At 45.2% G+C, this 25,700-nt stretch overlaps 1 protein-coding gene and 1 long non-coding RNA gene across 2 annotated transcripts; both read right to left on the bottom strand.

Annotated features, from left to right (window-relative positions):
- SSR1 (signal sequence receptor subunit 1) lies at positions 1-25,284 on the bottom strand (the record flags this gene model as incomplete). Its single annotated transcript, NM_001082753.1, is given in 8 exon segments — positions 1-245; positions 6,513-6,606; positions 8,237-8,315; positions 10,981-11,057; positions 13,345-13,607; positions 16,294-16,381; positions 22,761-22,873; positions 25,140-25,284. Coding segments are annotated over 8 exon segments (861 nt in total). The 5' UTR covers positions 25,219-25,284.
- Positions 18,816-22,536, bottom strand: LOC149126839 (uncharacterized). The gene is made up of 2 exons (XR_016234816.1): positions 22,482-22,536; positions 18,816-19,035 (listed from the first exon to the last, which is right to left on the bottom strand). It is a non-coding gene; the product is annotated as an uncharacterized LOC149126839 (long non-coding RNA).
- Positions 25,285-25,700: the final 416 nt, after the last annotated feature.

Below are 25,700 nucleotides of genomic sequence, written 5' to 3'. Positions count from 1 at the left end.
TAGAAAAATGAACGCAGTGCATTTTCAGCAATATCATTGCCACAGATCTGCTCGCTCAGTCCACACATAAGTAGGAGGTGCCTTCTATGGTGATATGGCTTCTCTGCACTAATTCCCATAAGGCCGAAAAACATTAGGGCAGGTAAGCACAGACTCAACTGCTGCACAAGGGAACATTTACTCATCAGATCCCACCGATCTCTTCTGCGCCCTCTTCCTGGGCAGCCGTCTCGGAGAAGCTTTATCTGGAAGAAGAGAGAAGTTTAAGCTGGCCTGTCCACTGTAGATAGGCTGCGTTTAACGAGCTGGGTTCACAGGAGTTATCTACCACGTTTTCCTTCAGCTTCACTGCTGTACAACACACACACACATGCAAGAACAGCGTCTCACAGCAAACGCCTTCAGCTTCTAGCTACAGGCTTATTAAAAAAAAAAAAAAACTTGAAAATAAACCTTCATAGGCAACTTCAATTAAAATGCAGCACTTCTGGATTTAGGATAAGAAAAGATGTAATCTCGGTTACTGTGCTGTTGACATGCAAAATCTTGAACTCCACATAAGACATGTTTTGACATGCATACGTAGACATTTTCAGAAATGGCTGGTATTTGCAACTCAAAAGTGAGTAATTTTTAAATACAAAGTAGTTAAAGATTTACTATTTATATTTACTATTATAAATGCAGTCATGCAGTTCGCATAACTGGACAGTTTGATAAATCTACCTGGAAGAAGCAGCTGATAAAGGAAATTAGTGATTCAATGTTAAACCATCCCATGCACATAAGCATTGTCTTTTTACTTCTTTCCTATTCTCTCAGTTAGATTCTATTCAACAGAAAATAAATGTCATGAACTTCTATCTGTAAGTTCTTTCAAAAGTGAAAGGCTGAAACTACCATCTTCTGATGATCATTGTCTTTTTCATATTTTCCAGAGACACTTGACATACTAGTAACTTCACTGTGGAATAATTTATATAAAACAATTTTCCAGTTTGAAAAAAAAAAAAAGCAAAGATCTGGACAAAGAGTCTCACCAAGGTATGGATTTATTTTTAAGTATTTCATGAAATGGGAAAAATCTGCCTCAACGGTCTTTTTGCCCTCAAAATTATTAGGTCACCCGATATATTTTAAAAAGCTAGAGAAAATGCTTTATGTGATTATTTAATCAAAGTTCTGCTTATGAGAAAGCTGCTTAAGAGTGAAGGACTGAAACACTGACAGTGCTTACAGACCCCAGGAAAATGCCCTCAGTTCTTTACTACGTAAGCTAGCAAAGGCTGAGCTTTGGGGACTCTTCAGTTTGCCAAAATGGAGTTTTGCACAGATGCAGTTTTCTGATGAAGAAAGCCTGCAAGGTTTATGGGATATTTAAAAAGGCTGGACTTATTCAGTAATCAATTATTTCTAAATAATTTTTTAAAATAAGCAAAATGCTGAATATAATCTTTGAAGATTCAAAAAGCACTGCAGAATCTAACAGCCACCTACCTGCATGAGCAATGACTAGTAATCTGCAGATGGGAAGTGGTGACACTTCCTCCACTCCCAGTAATTTCAACCACACACAGCAGCATTTTAATTAGGGAACATACGATTTTTCATGGGGCCCAGCGACACTTCCAACGCTGGTTTCAACATGTGAATTAAACTCCATCAGTAAGGGGGCCAGTCTGATTATCTATACAGTGAGTCTAAAAACCCTGACCAGGAGTAGGCACTGTGATACAGGTTAAGTCATGGCTCGGGATACGCTTATCCCACAGCGGAGTGCAAAATAATCCAAGCTTTTAATCCAGCTTCCTGTTAATGCACCTAGAGGTGGAGAGGAGGGCTGTGACTGATGGCATGTGCTTGGGCCTGGGCCACCCAAATGAGAAACCTCCATGGAGGTCCAGGCTGTTGGCTTGGCCTAGCCCAGGCTTGGCTGTTGTGAGCATTTGGGGATGCTCTCTTTCTCTTTCAAATAGGTAACAGTAAGTAAACATAAAAAAAAAAAAAAAAGAGTTGGGGCTGGTGCTGTGGCATAGCAGGTAAAGCTGCCACCTGCAGTGCCAACAACCCCACATGGGCACTGGTTCGAGTTCCTGCTGCTCCACTTCCTATCCAGCTCTCTGCTATGGCCTGTGAAAGCAGCAGAAGACAGCCCAGGTCCTTGGGCCCCTGAACCCAAGTGTGAGACCCAGAAGAAGCTCCTGGCTTCAGACAGGCGCAGCTCCAGCTGTTGCAGCCATCTGGGGATTGAACCAGCAGATGGAAGATCGATTGATCTCTCTCTGCCTCTGCCTCTCAAATAAATAAATCTTAAAAACAAACAAACAAAAAAACCCTCACCATCTGTCAGCTGTTTAGCACGTCAAAGTGAAGCAGTAGATAAATGAGAAATACAGTAAGATAGTATTTTGTAGTCATTTAGCTTTTGCAAAAATGGCTCTAACCACCTTAGAAGTTCACATTTTATCTCAACAAAGAACAATTTACTCTTGTGTATTGTTTTTCAAAGAAACGATCTCCCACAGATCTCTCTTCTCAAACAAAACTAGCACAATTTTTCAAAACTCCAAATTATTTAAGGTAAAATTATTTTAGCTTTCAAGAGGGGAGCTTAAACTACATGAATAAAATATAATTTGCATAGGAAAAAAACATCATTCTTCAATGATGTTGAAATAAAAAAAGGGGAGACATGAAAATATCTGCATTAGCTATTCAAAAAAATTTTGGAAAAATCTAATTACAGTAAAATTTTGATTTTAATTTCTTTAATTTTAGAAAAAGGCAAAATGTTGGGGCTGGTGTTTTAGTGCAGCAGGTTAAGCCACCATTTGGGGTGCCAGCATCCTATTATTGGGAGTGCCAGTTCCAGTCCTGGCTGCTCCACTCTGATCCAGCTTCCCGCTAATGCACCTGGATGGCCAGTTTGGACCTCTGCTGCCCTTATGGGAGACTATCCAGGATAGAGTTCCAAGGTTCAGCTCAGACCTGGCTGTTGTGGCCATTTAGGGAGTGAACCAACAAACAGGAAATTTCTCTTTTACATGAGATTTCTCTTTTTTCTGTCTTTAAAAAAAGTTCATGAAAAACATGCATTATTATTCCATTTCTAATATACTTTTTAAGAAAGAATTATTTAAAGCGTTATAGAGAAGAGGCCAGTGCTGTGGCACAATAGGTTAATCCTCCTCCTGCAGCGGCGGCATACCATGTGGGCACTGGTTCTAGTCCCAGCTGCTCCTCTTCCTATACAGCTCTCTGCTACAGCCTAGGAAAGCAGAAGATGGTCCAAGTCCCTGGGCCCTTGCACCTACATGGGAGACCCAGAAGAAGCTCCTGGCTTCAGCTCAGGCCGTTGCGGCCATTTGGGGAATGAACCAGTGAAAGGAATATCTTTCTCTTTGTCTCTCCTTCTCACTGTAACTCTACCTCTCAAATAAATAAATAAGATCTTAAAAAAAAAAATTCAGGACTTTTTGGTTTTTTTAAATGTATTTGTTGGGGCCAGTGCTGTGGAGTAGCGGGTAAAACCACTACCTGCAGCGCTGGCATCCCACATGGGTGCCGGTTCAAGTCCCGGATGCTCCACTTCCAATCTAGCTCTCTGCTAAGGCCTGGGAAAGCAGCAGAAAATGGCTCAAGTTCGTGGGCCCCTGAACCCGCGTGGGAGGCCTGGAAGAAACTCCTGGCTTCGGATAGGCACAGCTCCAGCCGTTGCAGCCAATTGGGGAGTAAACCAGAGATGGAAGACCACTCTCTCTCTCTGCCTCTCCTCTCTCTGTCAAACTCTGACTTTCAAATAAATAAATAAATCTTTTTAAAAAATTTATTCATTTACATTTGAAAGGCAGAGTTAGAGAAGGAAAGACAGATTCTTCCATCCGCTGGTTCACTCCCTAAATGGCTGCTACGACCAGGGCTGGGCCAGGCCAAAGCCAGGAGTCAAGAACTTCTTCCTGGTCTCCTACATGGATACAAGGGCGCAAGCACTTGGGCCATCTCCTGCTTTTCTAGGTGCATTAGCAGGGAGCTGGCTCAGAAGTGGTGCAGCCAGGATTCGAACTAGTGCCCATATGGGATGTTTTGCAGGCTACAGCTTAACCCACTGTGCCACAGCAACAGCCCCCTTATCAAACTCTTTTAAGATTTGAGTCAAAGGTAAACACTCTCTGTGCATGATTTCTGACTCTCATGAAGGGGAAGGGACACTCTTACGCTCTCATTCCTTTATATACCCATATTTATTTATTTTTAAAAAGATTTATTTGAAAGGCAGACATATAGAGACAGAAGGAGAGAGAGAAGTATCTTGCACATCCCGTGGTTCACTCTCCAAATGGCCGCAATGGCCAGACCAAAGCCAGGAGCCTGAACTTCTTCCTGGTCTCCCCCATGGGTGCAGGGGCCCAAGCACCTGTGCCTCCATCCTCTGCTGCTTTCCTAGGCCATCAGCAGGGAGCTGGATCAGAAGTAGAGCAGCCGGGACTTGAACTGGCACCCGATGCCAGCACTGTAGACAGCGGTTTAACTTGCTGTGCCACAGTGTCACCCTATTTATTTTATTTGAAAGGCAGAGTGACAGAGAGGGAGGGAGAGACAGAGATATCTTCCATCCACCAGTTTACTCCCCAAATGGCTGCAATGGCCAGGCTGGGACAGGCCTAAGCAAGGAGCCTGGAACTCTATCTGGGTCTCCCACCTGGGCCATCTTCCACTGCTTTCTCAGGAACATTAGCAGGGAACTGTATCGTAAGTGGAGCAGCTGGAACTAGAACTGCACTCATACGGGAGGCTGGCAGCATTGTGCAAAGCGGCTGAAACTGCTGTATCACAATGCCTGCCCTACTTCATACCCATTTTTAATAAAGCAACTGCAATACTGTAATTATGACTCAAACAGAGAGAGCTGGCTCACAGTTTTTAAAACAGGAAAGGACTTGAAGAGCCAATTCATAGGAAAAAGAAAGAGTAAACAGCCAATAAATCTATGTGCAAAGAAACAGAACCTCATTCTTAAAGAAATTTAAATGAAAAATATATTATTTTGTATTACAGTGATAAATTAAAACATTTAAGGGGCCGGCACTGTGGTGTAGTGGGTAAAGCTGCCGCCTGCTATGCCGGCGTCCCATATGGGCGCTGGGTCAATTCCCAACTGCTCCACTTTCAATCCAGCTCTCTGCTATGGCCTCAGAAAGCAGTAGAAGATGGCCCAAGTCCTTGGGCCCCTGCACCCACGTGGGAGACCTGGAAGAAGCTCCTGGCTTCGGATTGGCACAGCTCAGGCCATTGTGGCCAATTGGGGAGTGAACCAGTGGATGGACAACCTTTCTCTCTCTCTCTCTGCCTCTCCCCCTCTCTCTGTGTAACTCTGACTTTCAAATAAATAAGTAAATCTTTAAAAAAAAAAATGAAAACATTTAATACTTGAGAATGCTTAGTTAGAGGGAAGGAGAACACAATGTTGAACTCATAAACTGGCACTATCTTTTGGGAGGAAATGGGGCCCATTCCATAAAAATTACAAAGCACATAATTTTAAACCTAGGGATTCTACTTTTAAGAAATCATCCTATAAACGTTTGTGTGTGTAAACAAATATTCAATGCATTAATTCTAAGAGTGAAAAACTTGAAATAAAATCCTTCAATATAGAACAGGTTTAATCTATCACAGCATATTTACCTAGAATACTATCTACTTACATAAAAGGTAAACGCATATGTAACTAGCATAGAGATATCCAAGGCACAAAACTAAAGCTGTGGAAGTGTGGACAGCAGATGGCATCCACACTCATCACTCACGCAACGACAGATATGCATGCTTACACACGCACAGAAAACACCTGCACTACCGAAACTTAACATCAATTACTCACAGAAAACTATTAGCAAAGCCAGCAACTGACCTCAGTGTTTCTTCTCTGCATTATTTAATTTTTTACAATCAGGCTATATTCCTTTTATAATAACTGTCTCTTAAAGCACTTCAGCAATTGGAAAAAGATGAATATTTCAACAAATTGCCTACGTAATAAAACTGAAATGTATCTGCCAGATAACCTATCAGGTAGTACTTCAGGCTTATTCTTCAAATTGAAGTGAGCAGTAAAACAGTGGTAGAAACCAGTTCCAGCACTTATTAAATCTGCTGTAAAGTATTCACAGGCTCTGCAAACACTCCCAAAACTCTTGCAAACACCATTAAAAAGTTAAATGCCTCACCTCTTCTACTCTGCACTGAAGCACCAGGAAAGAAGAGAGACAGGAAACAGGTTAGGAATATGGAGAAGTCACATATCTGTAAATAAACTACAGATGTGGAAGCATTTCTTATAAACACTACACTCATAAGAAATCTGCGGTCATTACGAATCATTATACCAGATCCTATACAAATAGAAAGGTGACTATTAAAAAGTACTGACAAAGCATTTTCTGCTGCATCTAGAATATTTCATTTCCATTTCAGAAAAGGACTTCCGGCCGAGTTTGTTAAGGAGTACTTACTGATCTGATTCAAAGTTTCCTGAGGAATCCAACTCATGTCAACATCATTCTGACTTGACGTACCCATTTCTACTTTCTGTATAGGTCTCTTACGCTAAGAGAACACAAAAACATATGTTAAAAAGTTCCATTATTTCGTTTCCTCTGACTTACCAGAGCTATCAAGCTAAGTAATTTAAACATCTTTTCCTTTTCCTTTCTGGAGTAATTTAAATGAAACTACTAGAAAGTAAAAGTGATTCAATTTCATTATTTAGTCTTCCTCTAAAATTTTACAAACATCTAATTATCCATTTAAGAAACAGTGTTATGTATGTAGTCCACATATTAGATTCCGAACTCACAGTAACTAAGATAAGCTTCATGAAAATAAAAAGAAAGTATAGCTATACCTAATATACAAATGGATAAAAACTGTTAAGAAAGTGAAATAAAAATTTCAACTATTAATGAAAATGAAATAAATAAAATTTTAAAACTAAGCATTTACCAAAATAGCTGGCAGCTATTAGAACCTAACAGGTTATATTAATGTATTTCACACAAATTGTGTTATTCAGTCCCACAGACAGGAATCGTGGGGTTTTGTTTTGGTGGGTGGGGTGAGAGGGAAGAAAGGTGAGTGAGGGAAAGGGCCTGAAGAGGAGGAAAGAAACAGGACTGCGGGAGGAGTGTAGCTGGTGCCAGAGTGAGAACCACCGTACAGCTAAGGTTAACACTTCTCTACCTTAGCCACAAAAATTTAAGTTTGACAAAACATATATGGCCAAATTCTTTTTCCAAATGAAAAAGCCAACTTGTTAAATAAGAATTATCTCTGTAAGTTGAGTATCAGTACAAATACAAAGGCTGAGTTGTTGACGGATAAAATAATATACATGAAAAAGTGAAGGAAACTTTTTCAAATCAAATATCAAAATGTGAGTATGAGAAGAAAAAATTCTAGCATAATTTAGAGTTACAATAACTTCACTCAGGAGGATGCAGACCAGGGGTGGGGAATCTGTTTCCTGTCAAGGGCCTTTTGGGTATTTATAACATCATTCACAGGCCATACAAAATCATCAACTTAAAAATTAATAGGGCTGGCACTGTGGTGCAGTAGGTTAATCTTCCACCTATGGCGCCGGCATCCCATACGGGCACTGGTTGGAGTCCTGGCTATTCCTCTTCCAATCTAGCTCTCCGCTATGGCCTGGGAAAGCAGTGGAAGATGGCCCAAGCGCTTGGGCCCCTGCACCTGTGTAGGAGACCTGGAGGAAGTTTCTGGCTCCTGGCTTCCGATCAGCTCAGCTCTGGCCATTGCAGCCTTTTGGGGGAGTGAACCAGTGGATGGAAGACCTGTTTGTCTCTCCTCACTGTCTGTAACTCTGCCTCTCAAATAAATAAATAAAATCTCTCAAAAAAAATTAGCTTGCTATTGATTTACTGAATTTCAAGTTCTGTCTGTGGTTGCCTTGGAAGAGCCAGACCAAATGATTGTGCCAGGCAGCTGGATGTAGACCAAGGACGCTACCTGCATATGTGTATGGAACTCTAAATGAACTCAAGTCACATGAAAGGTCTCATCCTGAGATTTTATTTTAAAAATATTTTTAAAACAAAGCTCTAAGTATGCAAACCTACAGTGAAAGAAAAGAAGCTATGAAGAACGAGACTGCGCTTATCTTAGTACTGTAAAAACTTCTGAAGTATGGCTAGAAAATGTGTTTATCTACAATTACCTTTCTAGATTCTAGGAGCTGATGAAGCCCAACAACAACCAGAAGTCCAAGACCAGCAAGGAACATATACATGAAGATTCTGGCATGAAAGGGAAAAACACAAACTGGCTTTAATTCATAAGAAACACCATGGCTAATCACCATCATAGTTCTAATACAAGATACTTAAATAAACTTTCCAAGTAACTGTGGGAAAGACCTAAGCTGTAAATTTTACAAAGTTCCTTTAATTTATATTAAAGAACACTCAGAAAATTAAACAAGCAATTATGTGATCTAAAATTAATCAAGTTACAATTTATGCTGTATATTCAAAGTTCACAATTTAAAAAAACTGTACGGGTTCTTGTCTTTCTTTAAAGATATATGTCTTCATTTGAAAGGCAGAGAGAAGCAGATCTTCCATCCACTAGTTCACTCCCCAAATGGTTGCAACGACCAAGGCTGGACCAGGTTGTAGACGCAGGGATCCAAAACCTTGGGTGAATCCTCCACTGCTTTCCCAAGCGCATTAGCAGGGAGCTGGATTGGAAGTGGAGCAGCCAGGACTCAAACTGGCACCCATAGGGGATGCTGGCGCTGCAGGCCGCAGCTTAATCCACTGTGCCACAACACTGGCCTCGTCTTAATTTTCTAAAAAATATTTTTAAAAATTCACTAGAGAGAGAGTTGCTTCACTCCCCACGTGCCCACAACAGCTGGGACTAGAGCCCGGCACTCCATCTGGATTTCCTACACAGGGGTCAGGGGCCCAACTACTGGCGCCACCATCACCTGCTGCCCCAGGATCTGCACTGGCAGGAAGCTGACATCAGGAGCCACCAGGCTCCCCAGTATGCCACACAGGCATCTTACCTGCGAGGCTGAATGCCTGCTGTGCCACCAAGTGTAGACCCAGCACAGCAGGATTTAAAAATTACTTCAGGGTCATGTACTTGGCGCAGTGGTTAAGACTTCACATGGGGCCGGCGCCGCGGCTCACTAGGCTAATCCTCCACCTGCGGCACCGGCACACCGGGTTCTAGTCCCGGTCGCGGCACCGGATTCTGTCCCGGTTGCCCCTCTTCCAGGCCAGCTCTCTGCTGTGGCCCGGGAGTGCAGTGGAGGATGGCCCAAGTACTTGGGCGGGCCCTGCACCCCATGGGAGACCAGGAGAAGCACCTGGCTTCTGCCATCGGATCAGCGCGGTGCGCCGGCCGCAGCGCGCTGGCCGCGGCAGCCATTGGAGGGTGAACAAATGGCAAAAGGAAGACATTTCTCTCTGTCTCTCTCTCTCACTGTTCACTCTGCCTGTCCAAAAAAAAAAAAAAAAAAAAAAAAAAAAAGATTTCACATGGGACAATTCCATCCCCCACTGGAGTGTCTGCACTTGATTCTCACTTCTGCTTCCTATTCCAGCTAATGTGCACCCTGAAAGGCAGCAGGAAATGGCTCAAGTAGCTGGGTCCTTGCCATCCATATGGGAGGCCTGCACTGAGCTGTTGGCTTCTGGCTTCAACCTGGCCCAGCCAGGATGTGAATATCTGTGAGGTTAACTAATGGATGGACAAGCTGTCTAAATAAAAATAAATAAAAATTTGTTTTAAAAAATTGTGTGTGTGGGGGGGGGGGGGGGCCCTGACACTGTGGCACAGTGGGATAAAGCCCCAGCCTGCAGCACTGGCATCCCATATGGGCACCAGTTCAAGTTCCAGCTGCTCCACTTCCAATCCAGTTCCCTGCTACTGTGCCTGGGAAAGCAGCAGAGCATGGCCCAAGTGCTTGGGCCCCTGCACCCACATGGAAGGTCCAGAAGAAGCTGCTGGCTCCTGGCTGAGTTCCAGCCGTTTTAGACATTTGGAGAGTGAAACGGCAGATGGAAGACTCTCTCTCTGCTTCTCTCTCTCTGTAACTCTGTTTTCAAATAAACAGCATACATTTAAAAAAAAAAAATAGGTGAATTACACATAAATTTACAGTAAGAAATTATGCGACTTGGCTAAGGCTCGTGATCATCCTAAAGTATGGGATAGAAAACAATTTGGAAGAGGACAGAAAGCAAGCTAGAACGACTGTCAAGACTATCTTGTCAGAATCATCCATCCTTCCTAGCTTTCTTTTTTCTTTGAGAAAAGCAAGATGTGTTTGTTTAAGTCAGAGACCTGCAGCCAAAGTGGCAGGGAGGGTGGCTCCAAGAGAGGAAAAAACCCGAAGGCACTGGTGATATTGGGGTTTTTTAAGCCCAATTTTGGAGGGAAAAGAAGAATAACTTGACCATCAGGTTGACAATCAGTTACAAGGCAAAGACAAAACCATCAAAAGACCTGATTTTCAATCTTTTTACCATGTCTGGCTTGCTCACGATAAAGACAAAGTAGCCATCAGAAGAGTCACCACTCCCCTGTTCTCACAGTAAAGGAATGGGTCAGCATTTTTAATCTTGCTAAAGGTAACTTTTGGGGGAAAAAAGCATTTTGCACCCTAAATTTCCACCTGGCCCTTCCTATTAACCTACCTGACTCCTCACATTCCCTCTCCTTCTGTTAGGGGAACTGAGAGATGCCCATTCTGGCTGCTCGATGGCATGATATTAATAGTTATAAGTATGTAAAGTATGGAATTACATGGCAAGGGTTTTGCCAAATCTTATATAGCCCATTTGGCTTCTACTCTATACTCTATATATTTTAACATGCTGAAATTGCAGCAAGGCCTCTAGCCCCGCCTTACAAGATCAAGACCTACACACGGTGGTGTGCACTTACGTTTCTCCATCTAACCCATCCTCTCTTTCAATAACTGTAACTGTTTGATTGAAGACAGCATCTTGGAATACATTACCCTATATAAAAAAGAAAAATAAGATTTTAAAAAAACTTCTGAAATGCAAGGATGGAATGAGCATACTTCTTAAAAAAACTGTTACCATAACAGAAATAGTATTAGCTGTCTCATCACATCAGTAACAAAGCCACATGTAATCAATGACAGAGATTTCATATTAGGATATTACTTTCTCCTATAAAATACAAGTATCTCCAACTTTGCCAAAGTTGTCAGCCACTTTCTTTATGGGGGGAGGGTGAAGATGGTGTGAGGACACAGGAAAGTAAAGTAAAAACAATATAAAATGTGGGGCAACAAAGCTCACACACCACCCTCATACCAGTGTCTCTAACTTCCTTCAAAACAGGGAAGGACACATGAAAATGTCCAGTAGCATGACAATGAAAGAACTAAACTGGAACAAAAGTCAAAATTCATGTTCTAAACTGACAGTGGGCTAGAAATGCATAATAAAAGAGTTGGTGATTTTCAGTATCCAAATATTTTTCTGTTGTGATCTTGAAACCACTTTGTCCATTCAACTTGGTTTCAGTTTTCAAATACATCAAAATCAACACTTAGCTGTTCTCAGTATTTGATGCTTGACACAAAGGTAGTACCTTCCCTAAACTGTCACTTACAACTAAACTGTGATTTTTAAAGTTTTACTTCAGGTCCCCTCCATTTCAATTGCTCTGTTGACAATTCCAGGAGTCAGAATACACTGATGAAAATAAAATTCAGAATGGAACTACACATTATGAAGGTACTCAAACACTTCGTAGAAAAATAGTAGAAAAACAGCATCAAATGATGTTTATTTTGGTACAAAAATCGGTGAAATCCGTGCATGGTTTGTTCAATCTATTTTCCATAAACTTTTTGCTCAGGCTGAAGCCAGGAGCTTCATCTGTGTCTCCCAAGTACTTGGGCCATATTCTGCTGCTTTTCCCAAGCCAGTAGAGGAGAGCTGGGTAGGAACACAAACCAGTATCCATGAGATGCTGCACTGCAGGGAGCGACTTAACCATCTATGCCACAATGCCAGCCCCAATAAACTTATCTTTGATTTCATTTTTCTACAAACTATTTAAGTATCCTCATAGATGCCTGTTCATTAAATTTAATTTTACTAGAAAACAGGCAAAACATAATTCTTCAATGATAATGTTGAGGATGCTTTATGAACTCTGAAAATGAGACAGATGGAAAGTCCTTTCTCCTCTCTGAAGCAGTTTCTTGGAAAAACAAACAAACAAAAACCTTAAATCACAAGAAATTTAATATAAGGGCTGGCGTCTGGGTTAAGCCACACCTGACTGCTGGTTTGAGCACTGGCTGCTCTACTTCTGTTCCAGCTCCCTGCTAAGGAGCCTGGGAAGGCAACAGAAGGGGGCCCGAGTGCCACCCACGTGGGAGACCAGGATGGACTTCTTGGCTCTGGCCGACCCGCCCTGGCCACCGCAGCCATTTGAGGAGTCAAACAGTGGATGCGAGATTTTCTTTCTGTGTGTTACTCTTTCAGATAAATACATAAATATTAAAAATGTTTATATAGCTCAGGCATAAAGCAGACATTTAACACCAGGAAGACAAAAGCTTGAATAAGCCTCTAAGCAAGGGTGAGACTTTCTTCTCTGAAAACTTTCTGAAAAGGCAACGATCCAGTTGTGCTCTCAGCTGAAGGACATCTTAGCTGGCATCCAGAGGCCAACTCTCGGCAGTAAAACTCTAGGGCATCTTCCTCAGTCACTGGCTTGTAATACAGAGTAAGAACCACATGACATCAGAGCTAATACTGGACATTCTTTTCTCATAAAACTAAAGCATAAACCCTGCTGCTGAACTACTGTAAAAGCATCTGGGACCACTCTGTCTAAGGGTGTATAAAACAATGGAAACCTAGGAACACACGTCTTTAAAACTTACAAATAGAAGCAGTAAAGTGGGCAAAATGCAAGCTACAGGGGACACAAATTGTTTAACACACATTTAACCTCCGGAAGCAGTGGTCTCTACGCTATGGACTGCTGCTCCTTGCCCTTTTAAGGCCCAGCTCAGGTTATCTCCACTCTCACACAACACCTTCCTACACACATCTCCAGGATGCAGCACACCACACAGATTTACTGCCTGTTTCCATCCATCACCCCACTGGATTTCATCTTCGCCTCACGGTGCTGAACACAGTTTCAGCCACAAAACAGGCATGTGAAGGAACAGAAGACTATCTGCTGAACAATGTCAACTGCCCCCACCCCCCTCTAACCTGTGAAACAAAAGGAGAGTGCAGAGGGCCTTACGTTAAAATCTTTGTAGTTCAGATTGATGACCAGACCAAAGGGTCGCCCACCCATGGGCTCCGCGGGAATGAAGGAGTACTCGAAAGTTGCCTGTCTCTGGGGTGGTACTATAGTGTTCAGAGGAAGAGCTGTGAAATTCTGTATATAAAACTGGTAGTCCTGAGGGTAACGAAAAGAGGCATCCAGGGATTCAACGATAAAATCTTCTGTACCCTTGTTTGTAAAGCCTACCAGGAACTTCACAATGTTATTTGCTGGAAAATCTGAGAAACAAAATAGACAAGAATTAGAGCAAATTCAAAGAATACAAAATGAAAGGCAATCATCACCAGCATTCTGGCACCCTTCCCCCTGCAGTATGGATTCAGTGTCAGGATCCTTTCCAAGAGAGCACTCCAGTCACCCACTAACCAGCAAGTGATGGCGCTTGGGGGTAAGCAGAAGCCCTTCTGTCTACACAGCTGCATTCCAGTTTAGGGGGTGAACTAAGCATCTCAATTTCAGATCTGATGACACCCAAATTATGTGGTCTAAGGAGCTGCATACCTTTAGCAGTAATATCACCACCAGCATACAATCAGTATACAGAAAACACCCACAATATACAACCCAATATATAGCCTGTGTGGATGAATACAGACAATGACAGAAAAGTCTAAGAGGTTCATATGTTTGTTAGAAGACAAAAAATTGCTCAGGCAATCCCTATCTTCTTAACGCAATTAGTCATAATGCAAATTTGGAGACTCAAGGAGGCAGTTAGAAAACAAATGAAGGCCGGCACCGTGGCTCACTAGGCTAATCCTCTGCCTGTGGCACTGGCACCCAGGTTCTAGTCCCGGTTGGGGCACTGGATTCTGCCCCGGTTGCTCCTCTTCCAGTCCAGCTCTCTGCTGTGGCCCGGGAAGGCAGTGGAGGATGGCTCAAGTGGTTGGGCCCTGCACTCCATGGGAGACCAGGAGAAGCACCTGACTCCTGGCTTCGGATTGGCGCAGCGCCAGCCATGGCGGCCATTTGGGGAATGAACGAACGGAAGAAAGACGTTTCTCACTGTCTGTCTCACTGTCTAACTCTGCCTGTCAAATAAATAAATAAATAAATAAAATTTTTAAAAAAAGAAAAAATATAGGCCGGCGCCGCGGCTCACTAGGCTAATCCTCCGCCTAGCGGCGCCGGCACACCGGGTTCTAGTCCCGGTTGGGGCGCCGGATTCTGTCCCGGTTGCCCCTCTTCCAGGCCAGCCCTCTGCTGTGGCCAGGGAGTGCAGTGGAGGATGGCCCAGGTGCTTGGGCCCTGCACCCCATGGGAGACCAGGAGAAGCACCTGGCTCCTGGCTCCTGCCATCGGATCAGCGCGGTGCGCCGGCCGCAGCGCGCCAGCTGCGGCGGCCATTGGAGGGTGAACCAACGGCAAAGGAAGACCTTTCTCTCTGTCTCTCTCTCTCACTGTCCACTCTGCCTGTCAAAAAAAAAAATAAAAAAAAAAAAAAAAAAAAAGAAAAAAAAAAAAGAAAAAATATAATCAAATCATATTTTTTGTTAAGCATGAAGTTAAAAAGTACATGGGAATTCCAAAAATTTCAGGAGACCAAGAAAATTAATAACTTCCAACATTAAATCTTTAATAATCATACTGTAGCCTAGAGCTGAGTTTTACCCAGCTCAATACAGGCCATGGGTCAGAAAGATCTGGGTCTGAATCCCACACACTATCTATTTACAAACTGGGCTAGTGGACAAGTTTCTTAACATCTCAAAACCTCAGACCAAAAAAGCTAGGCTTAAAGGCTGGTTAGCATTAAATGACACACACAAAGTTGAGATAGTGCCAACCACAGAGGCTTTAACCAAGGCCTAACTGGAAAGATTTAATATCTCACTAATATTTAGTACTTGAAATAGGACAAAATTACTTTGCTATGGCAATCTAAAAAAAGCTAAGAAACAGCATCTTTAAAAAGGACATTTAATTTCTACTTAAACTGAACAGCACTGAAATGCCAGCAACACTTCCTTAGGGATATGCATATTGATGTATATACCAAGATTTTTCAAAATACTGTTTGCACAATACTTGTTATGTAAGAGGAAGATGAGTAAGATCTTTTTTTAAAGTGTGCTTTCAGAGGCTTTAGAATTTTTTTTTTTTTTTTTTTTTTTTTGACAGGCAGAGTGGACAGTGAGAGAGAGAGAGAGAGAGAAAGGTCTTCCTTTTGCCGTTGGTTCACCCTCCTATGGCCGCCGTGGCCAGCACGCTGCGGCCGGCGCACCGCGCTGATCCGATGGCAGGAGCCAGGAGCCAGGAGCTTCTCCTGGTCTCCCATGGGGTGCAGGGCCCAAGCACTTGGGCCTTCCTCCACTGCACTCCCAGGCCACAGCAGAGAGCTGGCCTGGAAGAGGGGCAACCGGGTCAGAATCCGGTGCCCCGACCGGGACTAGAACCCGGTGTGCCGGCGCCGCAAGGCGGAGGATTAGCCTAGTGAGCCGCGGCGCCGGCCTAGAATTTCTTTTTTTTAAGATTTATTTATTTATTACACAGAGAGAGGAGAGAGAGAAGGAGAGAGGGAGAGAGAGAGACAGAGTGAGACAGAGGTCTTCCATCTGCTGGTCCACTCCCCAATTGGCTGCAACGGCTGGAGCTGCACCGATCTGAAGCCAGGAACCTGGAGCTTCCTCCGGGTCTCCCATGTGGGTGCAGGACCCCTAGGACTTGGGCCATCTTCTACTGCTTTCCCAGACCTTAGCAGAGAGCTGGATCGGAAGTGGAGCAGCCAGGACTCGAACCAGCGCCCACAGGGGATGCTGGCACTGCAGGTGGCGGCTTTTACCCACTACGCCATAGCACCGACCCTGATGAGTAAGATCTTAAGCATTACAAATTCTTCCCTCCAAAGAGCAAGCTTTGTTGTAAAATTGCTGTGTCTGAATTAAAACTAACACTCTATATTACCTTCTCCTTTTACAAACAAGATAGTTGTATCTGCACTTGGTGAAGCTTCTGGTTCACCAGAAACATCTTCTTCTTCCTTATCTTCTGCCTAAGAAAACAACATTAAAAAGGGATTACTATGGGGAAAACCACAAAGCCATTTAAAAATAAAGATTTCGAGGTACACGTGATGACCAGTGGTCAAGACGCCTGCATCCACATAACAGAACCCAGCCTAGGCTCCTGACTTCAGCGGCCTGCTAACGCAGCCCTCAGAGGTAGCAGCGATGGCCAGCACACAGGAGACCTCGACTGCGTTTCCAGCTGTGATCGCTGGCCCAGTCCCGGCCACTGCAGGCATCTGAGGAATCGATCAGTAGACAGAGGAATGAATCAGCAGACAGGAGTTCTCCTATTTCTCTGTTTCTCAAAGAAGTAAAATTTAAAACAAAGATTTCAGTAGAATGGGATGAACTACTCCTTCTTCAAGGATCTGCTGGAATTAGTGGCATGGATTCATATCTTGTAAGTAAGAAAAAAACTTCTAGCGCATGATGTAGTTGTTGTGCTATAGTAGGCTAAGCTACAGCTTGGAACACACTCATCCCCTATCAACAGTGCTAGTTTAAGGCCCAGCTGCTCTGCTTCCAATACAGCTTCCTTCTAATGCATCCTGAGAGACAGCAGATCATGGGCCAGTATTTGGGCTCCCACCAACCATATGGGAGACCTAGACTGGGTTCCAGGTTCCTGGCTTTGGTTTTGCCTCTCAAATAAATAAATAAAATTTTTAGAAAAAAAAGACTCATCTGAGGGGCTGGCATGCTGGCACAGATTAGCCTCCACCTATGGCGCTGGTAGGGCAAGCAAACAGATGGAGATTCCCACACTCTACTCCATAAATAGCTGGCTGATTCTCCAAATGGCCACAACAATCAGGTCTGGGCCAAGCCAAAGCCAGGAGCCAGAGCTCCACTGGGGTCTTCCATGTGGGTGGCAAAGGCCCAGGTACTTAGGCCATCTACTGCTGCTTTTCCAGAAACACTGGTAGGCAGCTGAGACTGGAACAGACATTCTGGTATGAGACGCTGGCATCGCAGGAAGCAGCTTAAGCCGCTTCATCACAATAGCAGCCCCAAAGACAAAGATTCTTATACTTGGGCTCGTGGTCTGGCATAGTGGGTAAAGCTGCTGCCTTTAGTGCCAGCATTCCATACGGGTGCCAGTTCAAATCCCAGCTGCTCCACTTCTGATCCAGCTCTCTGCCTACGGCCTGGGAAAGCAGTAGAAGATAGCCCAAGTGCTTGGGCCTCTGCACCTATATGGGAGACTCTGAACAAGCTTCTGGCTCCTTGTTTCCAATTGTTGCAACCATTTGGGAGTGAGCCAGGAGAGGGAAGATCTTTCTCTCTATCTGTATGGAACTCTGCCTCTCAAATAAATAAAAAGACTCATCCGAGGGGCCGGCATGGTGGCAGAGATTAGCCTCCACCTACGGCGCTGGCATCCCACATGGGTGCTGTTTTGAGTCCTGGCTTCCTCTTCCAATCCAGCTCCCTGCTAATGGCCTGGAAAGCATTAGAAGATGGTCCGAGTGCTTGGGTCCCTGCACCCACAGGGGAGACCAGGAGGAGGCTTCTGGCTCTGGCCTGGCCCTGGCCTGGCTATTGCGGCCATTTGAGGAGTGAACCTGCAAGACCTCTTTGTCTTTCCCTCTCTCTAACTCTGCTTTTCAAATAAAATAAATCTTAATTTAAAAAAGGAAGTAACTGGCACTGGTAAAGACAAAAAGTGGGTAGCAGCTTAAGATACACAAACTGCGTGTAAGCTTAGCACAATCGAGTCACTGAGAAGGATCAACTCCCGCAGCTACAAAGCACAAGTGGAAGAGCTAGCCTCAGAAGAGAGTGATGACAGCTTGCTATCAAGGAGAAAACACAGCAAGGTCCACAATTTCTTTAGAAGTGGAAATCAGAAAATGAGGGAGTTCACACTTGACATCAAAGGCAGTACAGCTGCCAACGAGGACTGATTTTAGGGGCTTGAAAGTATTAATTGTTGGAATACTGGTTATAGAAAACTGGAAAGTATATGAAAGTAAAGGTGAATAACTTATCTTAGAGGTAACCAGCATACTCTAAGATGTACAAAGCTTAGTACCTGCTGCCCTGTAAACACGAAAATATTTCTGCTATTACAAACTGACTGAGTAGGGCAAAAAAAGCCTAGCAACACTGGCTGCCCATGGGGAGACAAGCTCAGTGGCTTGGCACAGTGGTTAGGCAGCCACTGAGCAAGGGGAATTTGTACTATATCTCTTGTATAAGGTCACTTCAGAAATGGTATTAAAACAAGTTTATTTTATTGCAAAAACACTGAAAACCACAAATAGTCAAGGCCTGCAGAAAGTTCATGGAAAACACATCTTACAAAAAATCTATGCACGGACTTCAAAAATTTTCCCACCAAAATAATCTTTTTATTTCATTTTCCATGAACTTTTTGAAATATTATTATTCCTTTTAAATTGAGACATTTAAACATTTTTATTTTTTAAAAAGGATTTGTTTATTTGAAATGCAGAGTGACCAAGAGAAAGGGAGAGATACAGGGAAAAAGATCTTCCATCTGCTGATTCACTTCTCAAATGGTCCAACAGCCAGGGCCGGGCCAGGTCAAAGGAGCCAAGAACTCCACCAGGTTTCCCTCCACATGGGTGTCAAGGCCATCTTCCACTGCCTTCGCAGGTGCATCAGCAGGGAGCTGGATCAGAAGCAGAGCAGCAGGGACTCAAACTGACACCACGACAGGGGATGCCAGCATTGCAAAGAACCTTACCCTGGTGTGCCACAACCCAGCCCCAAGAATAATTTTTTTTTGACAGAGTGACAGAGAAAGATAGATTAAAATCTTTGGTGTACTGGTTCACTCCCCTAAATGGCCAAAATGGCTAGAGCTGACTCAGGCTGAAGCTGGAAGCCCAGAACCATCCAGGTCTCCCTCAGGGAAGGCAGAGGCCCGAGCACTGGAGCCATCATCTGCTGCCTTCCCAAGTGCATCAGCAGGAAGCTGGACTGGAAGCGGAGCAGCTAGGATCTGGACAGTGCTCAGGTATGTAACGCTGGCACGGCAAGCGGCAGCTTAACTGGCTGTACCACAATGCCAGCCCCGTTACTATACTTTTGACAAAAACAAAAGCAGAGCAGGTATTTTTTGGTACAGTGGTTAAGATGCTGCTTGAACTCAAGTTCAATTCCAACCTCCTATATCCTTGGTACAGTTCAAGTAGTTGGATCCTTGCCACCGACATGGAGGCCCAAATTAGCTCTTAGCTCCAGGCTTCACCTGGCCCAGCACCAGCTGTTCCAGTTATCTGGGGTAGTCAACCAGTGAACAGAAGCTCTCTCTCCCCATCTCTCATCTCTCTGGCCTTTCAAATAAAATGGGGGAAAAATTCTTAAAAAAAATGATAAAAATCTATCATTTCTGTTTTAAAAAAAAATACTTGTAGGAAAGGATGGCAAGTTGCATCACAACCCATAGCTTTAAAGAGCAAAAGGACAACAGGACAGAAAAGTCCAAGGTGATTTTAAAAAAATACAAAGCTTTGTGCTAAAACAATTTAAACCAGTAACTTCCACCAAAACCAGCCACTGAGGCAGCTGTTGTGGCCCAACAGGTTAAGCTGCCACCTGCAATGCCAGTATCCCAAATGGGCATCAGGTTCAATCCTGGCTTCTGATCCAGCTCCCTGCTACTGTGCCTGGGAAAGCAGCAGCAGACGGCCCAAGTCCCTGGGCCCCTGCACCCATGTGGGAGACCCCGAATGACGCTCCTGGCTTCAGCCTGGCCCAGCCCTGGCCGTTTTGGCCATCTAGGCATTGAACCAGCAGATGGAAAATCTCTCTCTCTCTCTGATTTTCAAATACATAAAGATAATTAAAGCGCAAGCGCATGCACGCACACACACACACACACACACACACACACAGCGTTTTTATCTCAAAGCTTAGGAAGAGCTCTTTTCCTTTGCTTGAGTCCAGGACACAAGCTCAGCGGCAAGAGTTCGTCCTCTACCTCCCAACCTTCCTGGAAGCCGTAGCAGCTGAGGACAAGCTGGTAACACAGAAGCCTGGGAGCAACCGGAATTCTGGCTCACAAGTTCCAGAGGTGCCTTCTGTGCAGTTCTGGCTTTGGGGGGAGGGGGCATTTTTCTTAGAGAGTCCACACACGGCCTGCTATTGCCACAATGGTCTAGCACAAAGAACGCACTCTCCCTGTCTTCCCATTTCACTCTACCCTAACTATTTTCTGATTTGAGAAAAGCAACAGAGTACTAACACTTTTGTACTAACTGACCACGTGGGAAGTACACAAGCAGAGCTGTTCTTTTTCCTCTAGTGGTATTCCCAGTAGGGGAATTAAGATATGAAAAGGTCCTGACCAACGTTATAAAAACATCAAAGATCTAACAATTTCCTTCTCTACCCTCTTCCTCCACGGTAAGTATATTCCAGTGCTGAAGAGCCTAATTTCAGGGAAACGGCTGTAACATACAATGCTGGCCGCAGCACTGTGGTGCAGGAAGTGAAGCAACCCCTATGACTCCAGCATCCCATATCTGAGCGTCAGTCCAAGTCCCAGCTGCTCCCTTTCTGATCCAGCTTCCTGCTCACGCACCTGTGAAAGCAGGTGGATAATGTCCCAAGTCCTTGGAACCTTGCCACCCATATGGCAGACCTGGATGGAGTTCTGGGATCCCAGCTTCAGCCTGACTCAATCCTGGCAGTTGTGGCCACATAGGGAGTAAAACAGTGGGTGTCTATTCCCCCCCCACTCTGCCTTTCTAATACTTTCCTCTCAGAATATTTACTCCCCAAAATAAAGTAGGACTGTATCGATCTAGCTCAAGCTGATCCTCTATGATGCAGACTGAAGATGCGCAGCCCCAACATAAACCCTGAAAGTGCAGTACACAAACACGGCAGGCTGAAAGAGGCCTCCTGAGAGGGAGTCGGGAAGGTGTGCAACTCAGCAGAGGTGTGCTAGTTCTACCCAGGTCAATTAATGAATATGCGCAGACATATGAAAATGGTAAGTCACAAACATCAACATAATAGCAAGACTAGCTTAGGTGGAAGGCACATGCCACAAGAATACCGTCTGCGGCGGGGGTCTGACACAGCGGCTAGGCTGCGGCTTGCCCTACTGGAGCGCCCAGTGTGGGTGCCAGCTCTGCTCTCTCCCTGCTGAAGTACACGTGGAGCACAGGCAGGGCTCTGGCATCCGCACAGAAGACAGACTGAAGTCCCGGCTCCTGGCGCCAGCCTGGCCCAACCCTGACTACCGAAAGCATCTGGAATGTGAACCAGTGCATCTCCCAGCTGTCTCTTTCTTTGCCTTTCAGATACAAGAAAGTCAAAAGAAGTCTTCCATATCCAAGACTTGTTGGCATCGAAACAGGAAAATGGGGAATTGGAGGTTTAATCTTGAAGAAACCAACAAAATCTAGAATCATAAAAGGTTTGACATTCAAAAACAGAAAGATTACAGTAGACTCAGGTAGGAAACAAAATCAGCTTGATGTATACGCAGAGCTAGATTCCAGACCAAGATTCTTACTGAGGTACTAGTTAGATTTTAAAATGTCAGTGCTGGACAACTTCAAAGAGGTCTTCTCTACTCTCTTACTCTCCACAGGACCTATTTATGTACTATTTACTGTTGCCCCTAACTATCTGCACCAAAATCATGTATACAATAACCCAAGAACACAAAGCCCAAGATAGCAGAGAAAATATCTGGTTTCCTCATCTCAGCACCCACAACAGTGCCTGGCACACAGAACTATAAACACCTGCACGTTGAAAGCAAGCGAAGCAAGCAAGAAGAAATAGAAATCGAGAGCCAGAGAAGTGAAGTCAGAGAGCGACACAGCAGGTTTCCCAAACCTGTCAATGCATGGTTCAGTGCTATTCCCAATATACTGGTCACCTCCCTGCAAGTGTCCACACGTCTCCCTCCCGTTCCAGAAAATACTCATGCTCTGTCCTCAGTGACTGGCCCCTACTGCCCCAGTCTCAGTCAACTCATCACACTAACCAGCCTCTTAAGGTCAGAGTTTCAATACCAAGTTTTCATATGAAAATAATAACTTCTAGGCACAGGCATTTATTAACCTAAGAGTTAAGATGCAGGTTCATACTTACACGACATGGTGAAGGGCCCGGGCTCCTGACTCTAGCTTTCTGCTAATGCAGAGCCTGGAAGGCAGCAGTGATGGTTCAAATAACAGTTCCCACCGCCCACACACGAAGCCCAGACTAAATTCCCAGCTCCTGGCCCAGCACCAGTAACTGCAGGCACTGGGGGCAGGGTTAACCAGCAGATGGGGGCCATTCCCTCTCCTTCTGTCTCTCAATTAAAACAAAAAAGAATTGTAGCGGTATCATACACATTCTAGTTATTAAAGACTACAGAACACTAACCAAATCCGTGGGTTCATCTTCCTCTACCTCAGCTTCATCATCTTCATCTTCGATTACCGAATCTTCCACTGTTTCTTCATCCTCCGTAAGATCCTGAGCCTCTGCTAGTGAGCCTAAGGAGAAGACGTAAACCAAGCAGTCGGTCCTCACCCTGGAACACCCATGCTTTTAAATAAAGTACAGGCACAGCAGCTTTCCCTCCGGAGCAACCCAGTTCCCACTTGAATAATGCCAACTCGCAGCCAGGCACAGCTGCCGGGCAGCAACGGCTGCATGTTCATTTTGATGGGGAATGCTGCTTACTTATAAAAAGCATGACACATCAGAGAAGACAAACTGCAGAAAGTAAAGATGCCCTGAAGCCCAAATAAAGGACGTCAAGCAGTCGTGTTAGCAAATCAAGGAAAGTCAGTTTGCTGCAGTTAAGAAACTCCTAAACGTAATCCCTGTCACTATAAGAAAACGCAACCTAAAGTCTAAAAAAACCAGTCTTCTCGATATCTAGGCAAGACGCACTGTCACTAAGAGCTGACTACAGCTGAAGCCCGTAGAATCCGACAGCACGGAATTCCAAGAAACAAACATCTGTTTCAAATCCCTGGTGAAGACCAGTCTGGCTAAAACATTCTATTTAGTAAAAATTCTATTACTAATTTCAGGGTTAATAACAGAGAGAAGATTCTATTTCTTTTGTAAATGGCTTTAAACATGTCTTAAAACACTTCTTTTCTCCTGCATTTAATATCACAAAGTAAAAATGCAACTGTTATAAATCAGTTTTATAAAAGGCAAAATAAGCCACACCGAGTCTACTTCAGACAAGACCCTCAGGAGAAGTTCAAAGCTGCAGTGACTCTTCTCACATTTCTCAGAACGAATGATGATGTGGCAATTCAGGGAGGAAAGAAACGCATGTGCATGTGCGCTGCTCAGGCGAGACCACGCATTCTAAGTTTTTTCCAGATCCTTGGGTTCTCCCTGGCTGTTAGGATTTTGGCAAAACATTAAAGAACACTGAATCGTGCAGTGAACTGAAAAGCTTCCACTGCTGCTTGGTGAACAAAGGCTAAAATATGAGCAGTGCCTTCCTAACAAGTCATTTTCAAGAACCAGCACCAAAAAATCCATGTCTGACCCAGCAACTCGGTGTGATCCTTGGTTAAATGTGAACGCATGTGAATATACATAATGGCTTTTTCACCGTACTTTATGTGGACAGCCAACAATTTCATTATTTTGACAGTAATCAAATAACAGTTTCGTGCCTGCAAAACAGACCATTGTTCAACGGAAACTTTTTGAAACTTTTAACTTTTTGAAAGAAAAACCGTCCCTCACAAAAAAATATTTTCAAAATATTCAATTCTGTTTAGATACTGAAAGGACATTTCAAGCATTTTTAAGACCTGTAAAATGTCACCTAGGTTCAAAAACTCATTTTCTTTAAAAAGCCAGATAAAAACAAACTGGGAAGCCGGGGCTGCGGGGTGTGTGTGTGTGTGTGTGGAATCTCTCTCTTTAGCCAGCAAGTGAACTCGTGCACACTTCTGGTGAATTCTCCCACGGGGTCTTCTGCCCACCCGATTCACTCCGCCTTTCTTTGCGAAGCAGCTCCTGGACAGACCTGCCCCTGTCACCGAAGCGGCCACCCACACACTTCGCTTAAATTCGCAAGTCTGGTGAGCCCTCAGTCAGCCTAACTCTTCCCCCAGCCGGAATATCGCCGCGCAAGGCGAGAGCGGGGCGAGAGCACACGTCTCCAAGCCTGCGCGTCCTGCGAGGCTGTTTCCACACCACGTCACTGCTGGCCGAGAATAAGCCCACACCACACAACGCAAAACGCCAGGGCAACGACACAGTGTCTCCAGCACGATTCTTAGGCTAGCAAAAAAATAAAAAAAAAAAAAATTAAAAAGCGGGGGTGGGGAGGGAGAGCAGAGCAGGGACCCCCCAGTGCGTCCGGGAGCAGCACCGGGCGACTTCTCGGAAATCAAGGCTTCTGGTTAGCACCCAGAGGTCAGCACGCGGCATTCGCAGGCACACAGGACGCGCGGACGGCGCAGGCGAGCGGCAGGCAAGCGTGTCTGCGAATGAATGAAGGCGCGCCCCGAGCGCGGGCAGCCAGAGACACGTCAGCCCTGCGCGCCCCGGGGGCGGCGCCGGCGGCCCCGCGAACCGCCGGGCGCCCGCCGCTCCGGCCACCCCGGCGGCCGCTCCGGGGCCCAGCAGCAGGGTCGCCCGGGCGCGGCGCCTCCTCCCACGAGCGGGGCAGCGACCGGCCGGCGAGGGGGACGCGGACCCCGGGACCGCCAACGTCCAACTCGTCGTGGCGGCCGTCTCCTCGCGGCCGGTCCCCGCCGCCCTCTGCCCTCGTCTCACCTCCCGGGCCGCCTCGCAGCAGCACGGTGGCGGGGAACACGAGCAGCAGAAGCAGAAGCAAGCGGGGGAGGAGTCTCATGGTGCGGCCCGTCAGGTGTCCAGTGCCAGTCCGCGAATGTTCTCAGCTACTCCGGCGGTAATGGCGTTACTCTTCATCCGGGCTCTGGGCGGGGAGGGGCGGGGCACGTACCACGCACGTACCTTCGCCACGCCCCTCCCCTGACCGCGGACGCCGCCGACGTGGCTGCTCGGCGTGGAGGAACGGGGAGCGCGAGCGGCCCGGAGAGTCACGTGGCCGGCTGCAGGGGCGGGCGGGGTGGGTGGGTCCTGGAGTTCTCGCGAGAACTAGTGATGCGCTGCCGAACTGCGGTTTGCTGCTGGCTCCGCCCACCTTCGCCGCCCAGCTAATTGGCGTAGTCTGCGGTGGCTTTATTGGAATGACGATCCGCTTGTTGCGAGGAGCGGTGACCTTTGTACGGTTAAGTGTAGATAACAGTGACACGTTACCTTTTCGCAGCTTTTATTTTAGGTGATATCGTTCCCCCAGTCCTTAAATCTGTG

Source organism: Oryctolagus cuniculus, chromosome 5 (assembly GCF_051225735.1).
Source record: "Oryctolagus cuniculus isolate XC-2025 breed Fujian yellow rabbit chromosome 5, ASM5122573v1, whole genome shotgun sequence".
NCBI lineage: Eukaryota > Metazoa > Chordata > Mammalia > Lagomorpha > Leporidae > Oryctolagus > Oryctolagus cuniculus.
Note: the sequence above shows the minus strand (reverse complement) of the source record. Positions and strands in the feature narration are given on the sequence as shown.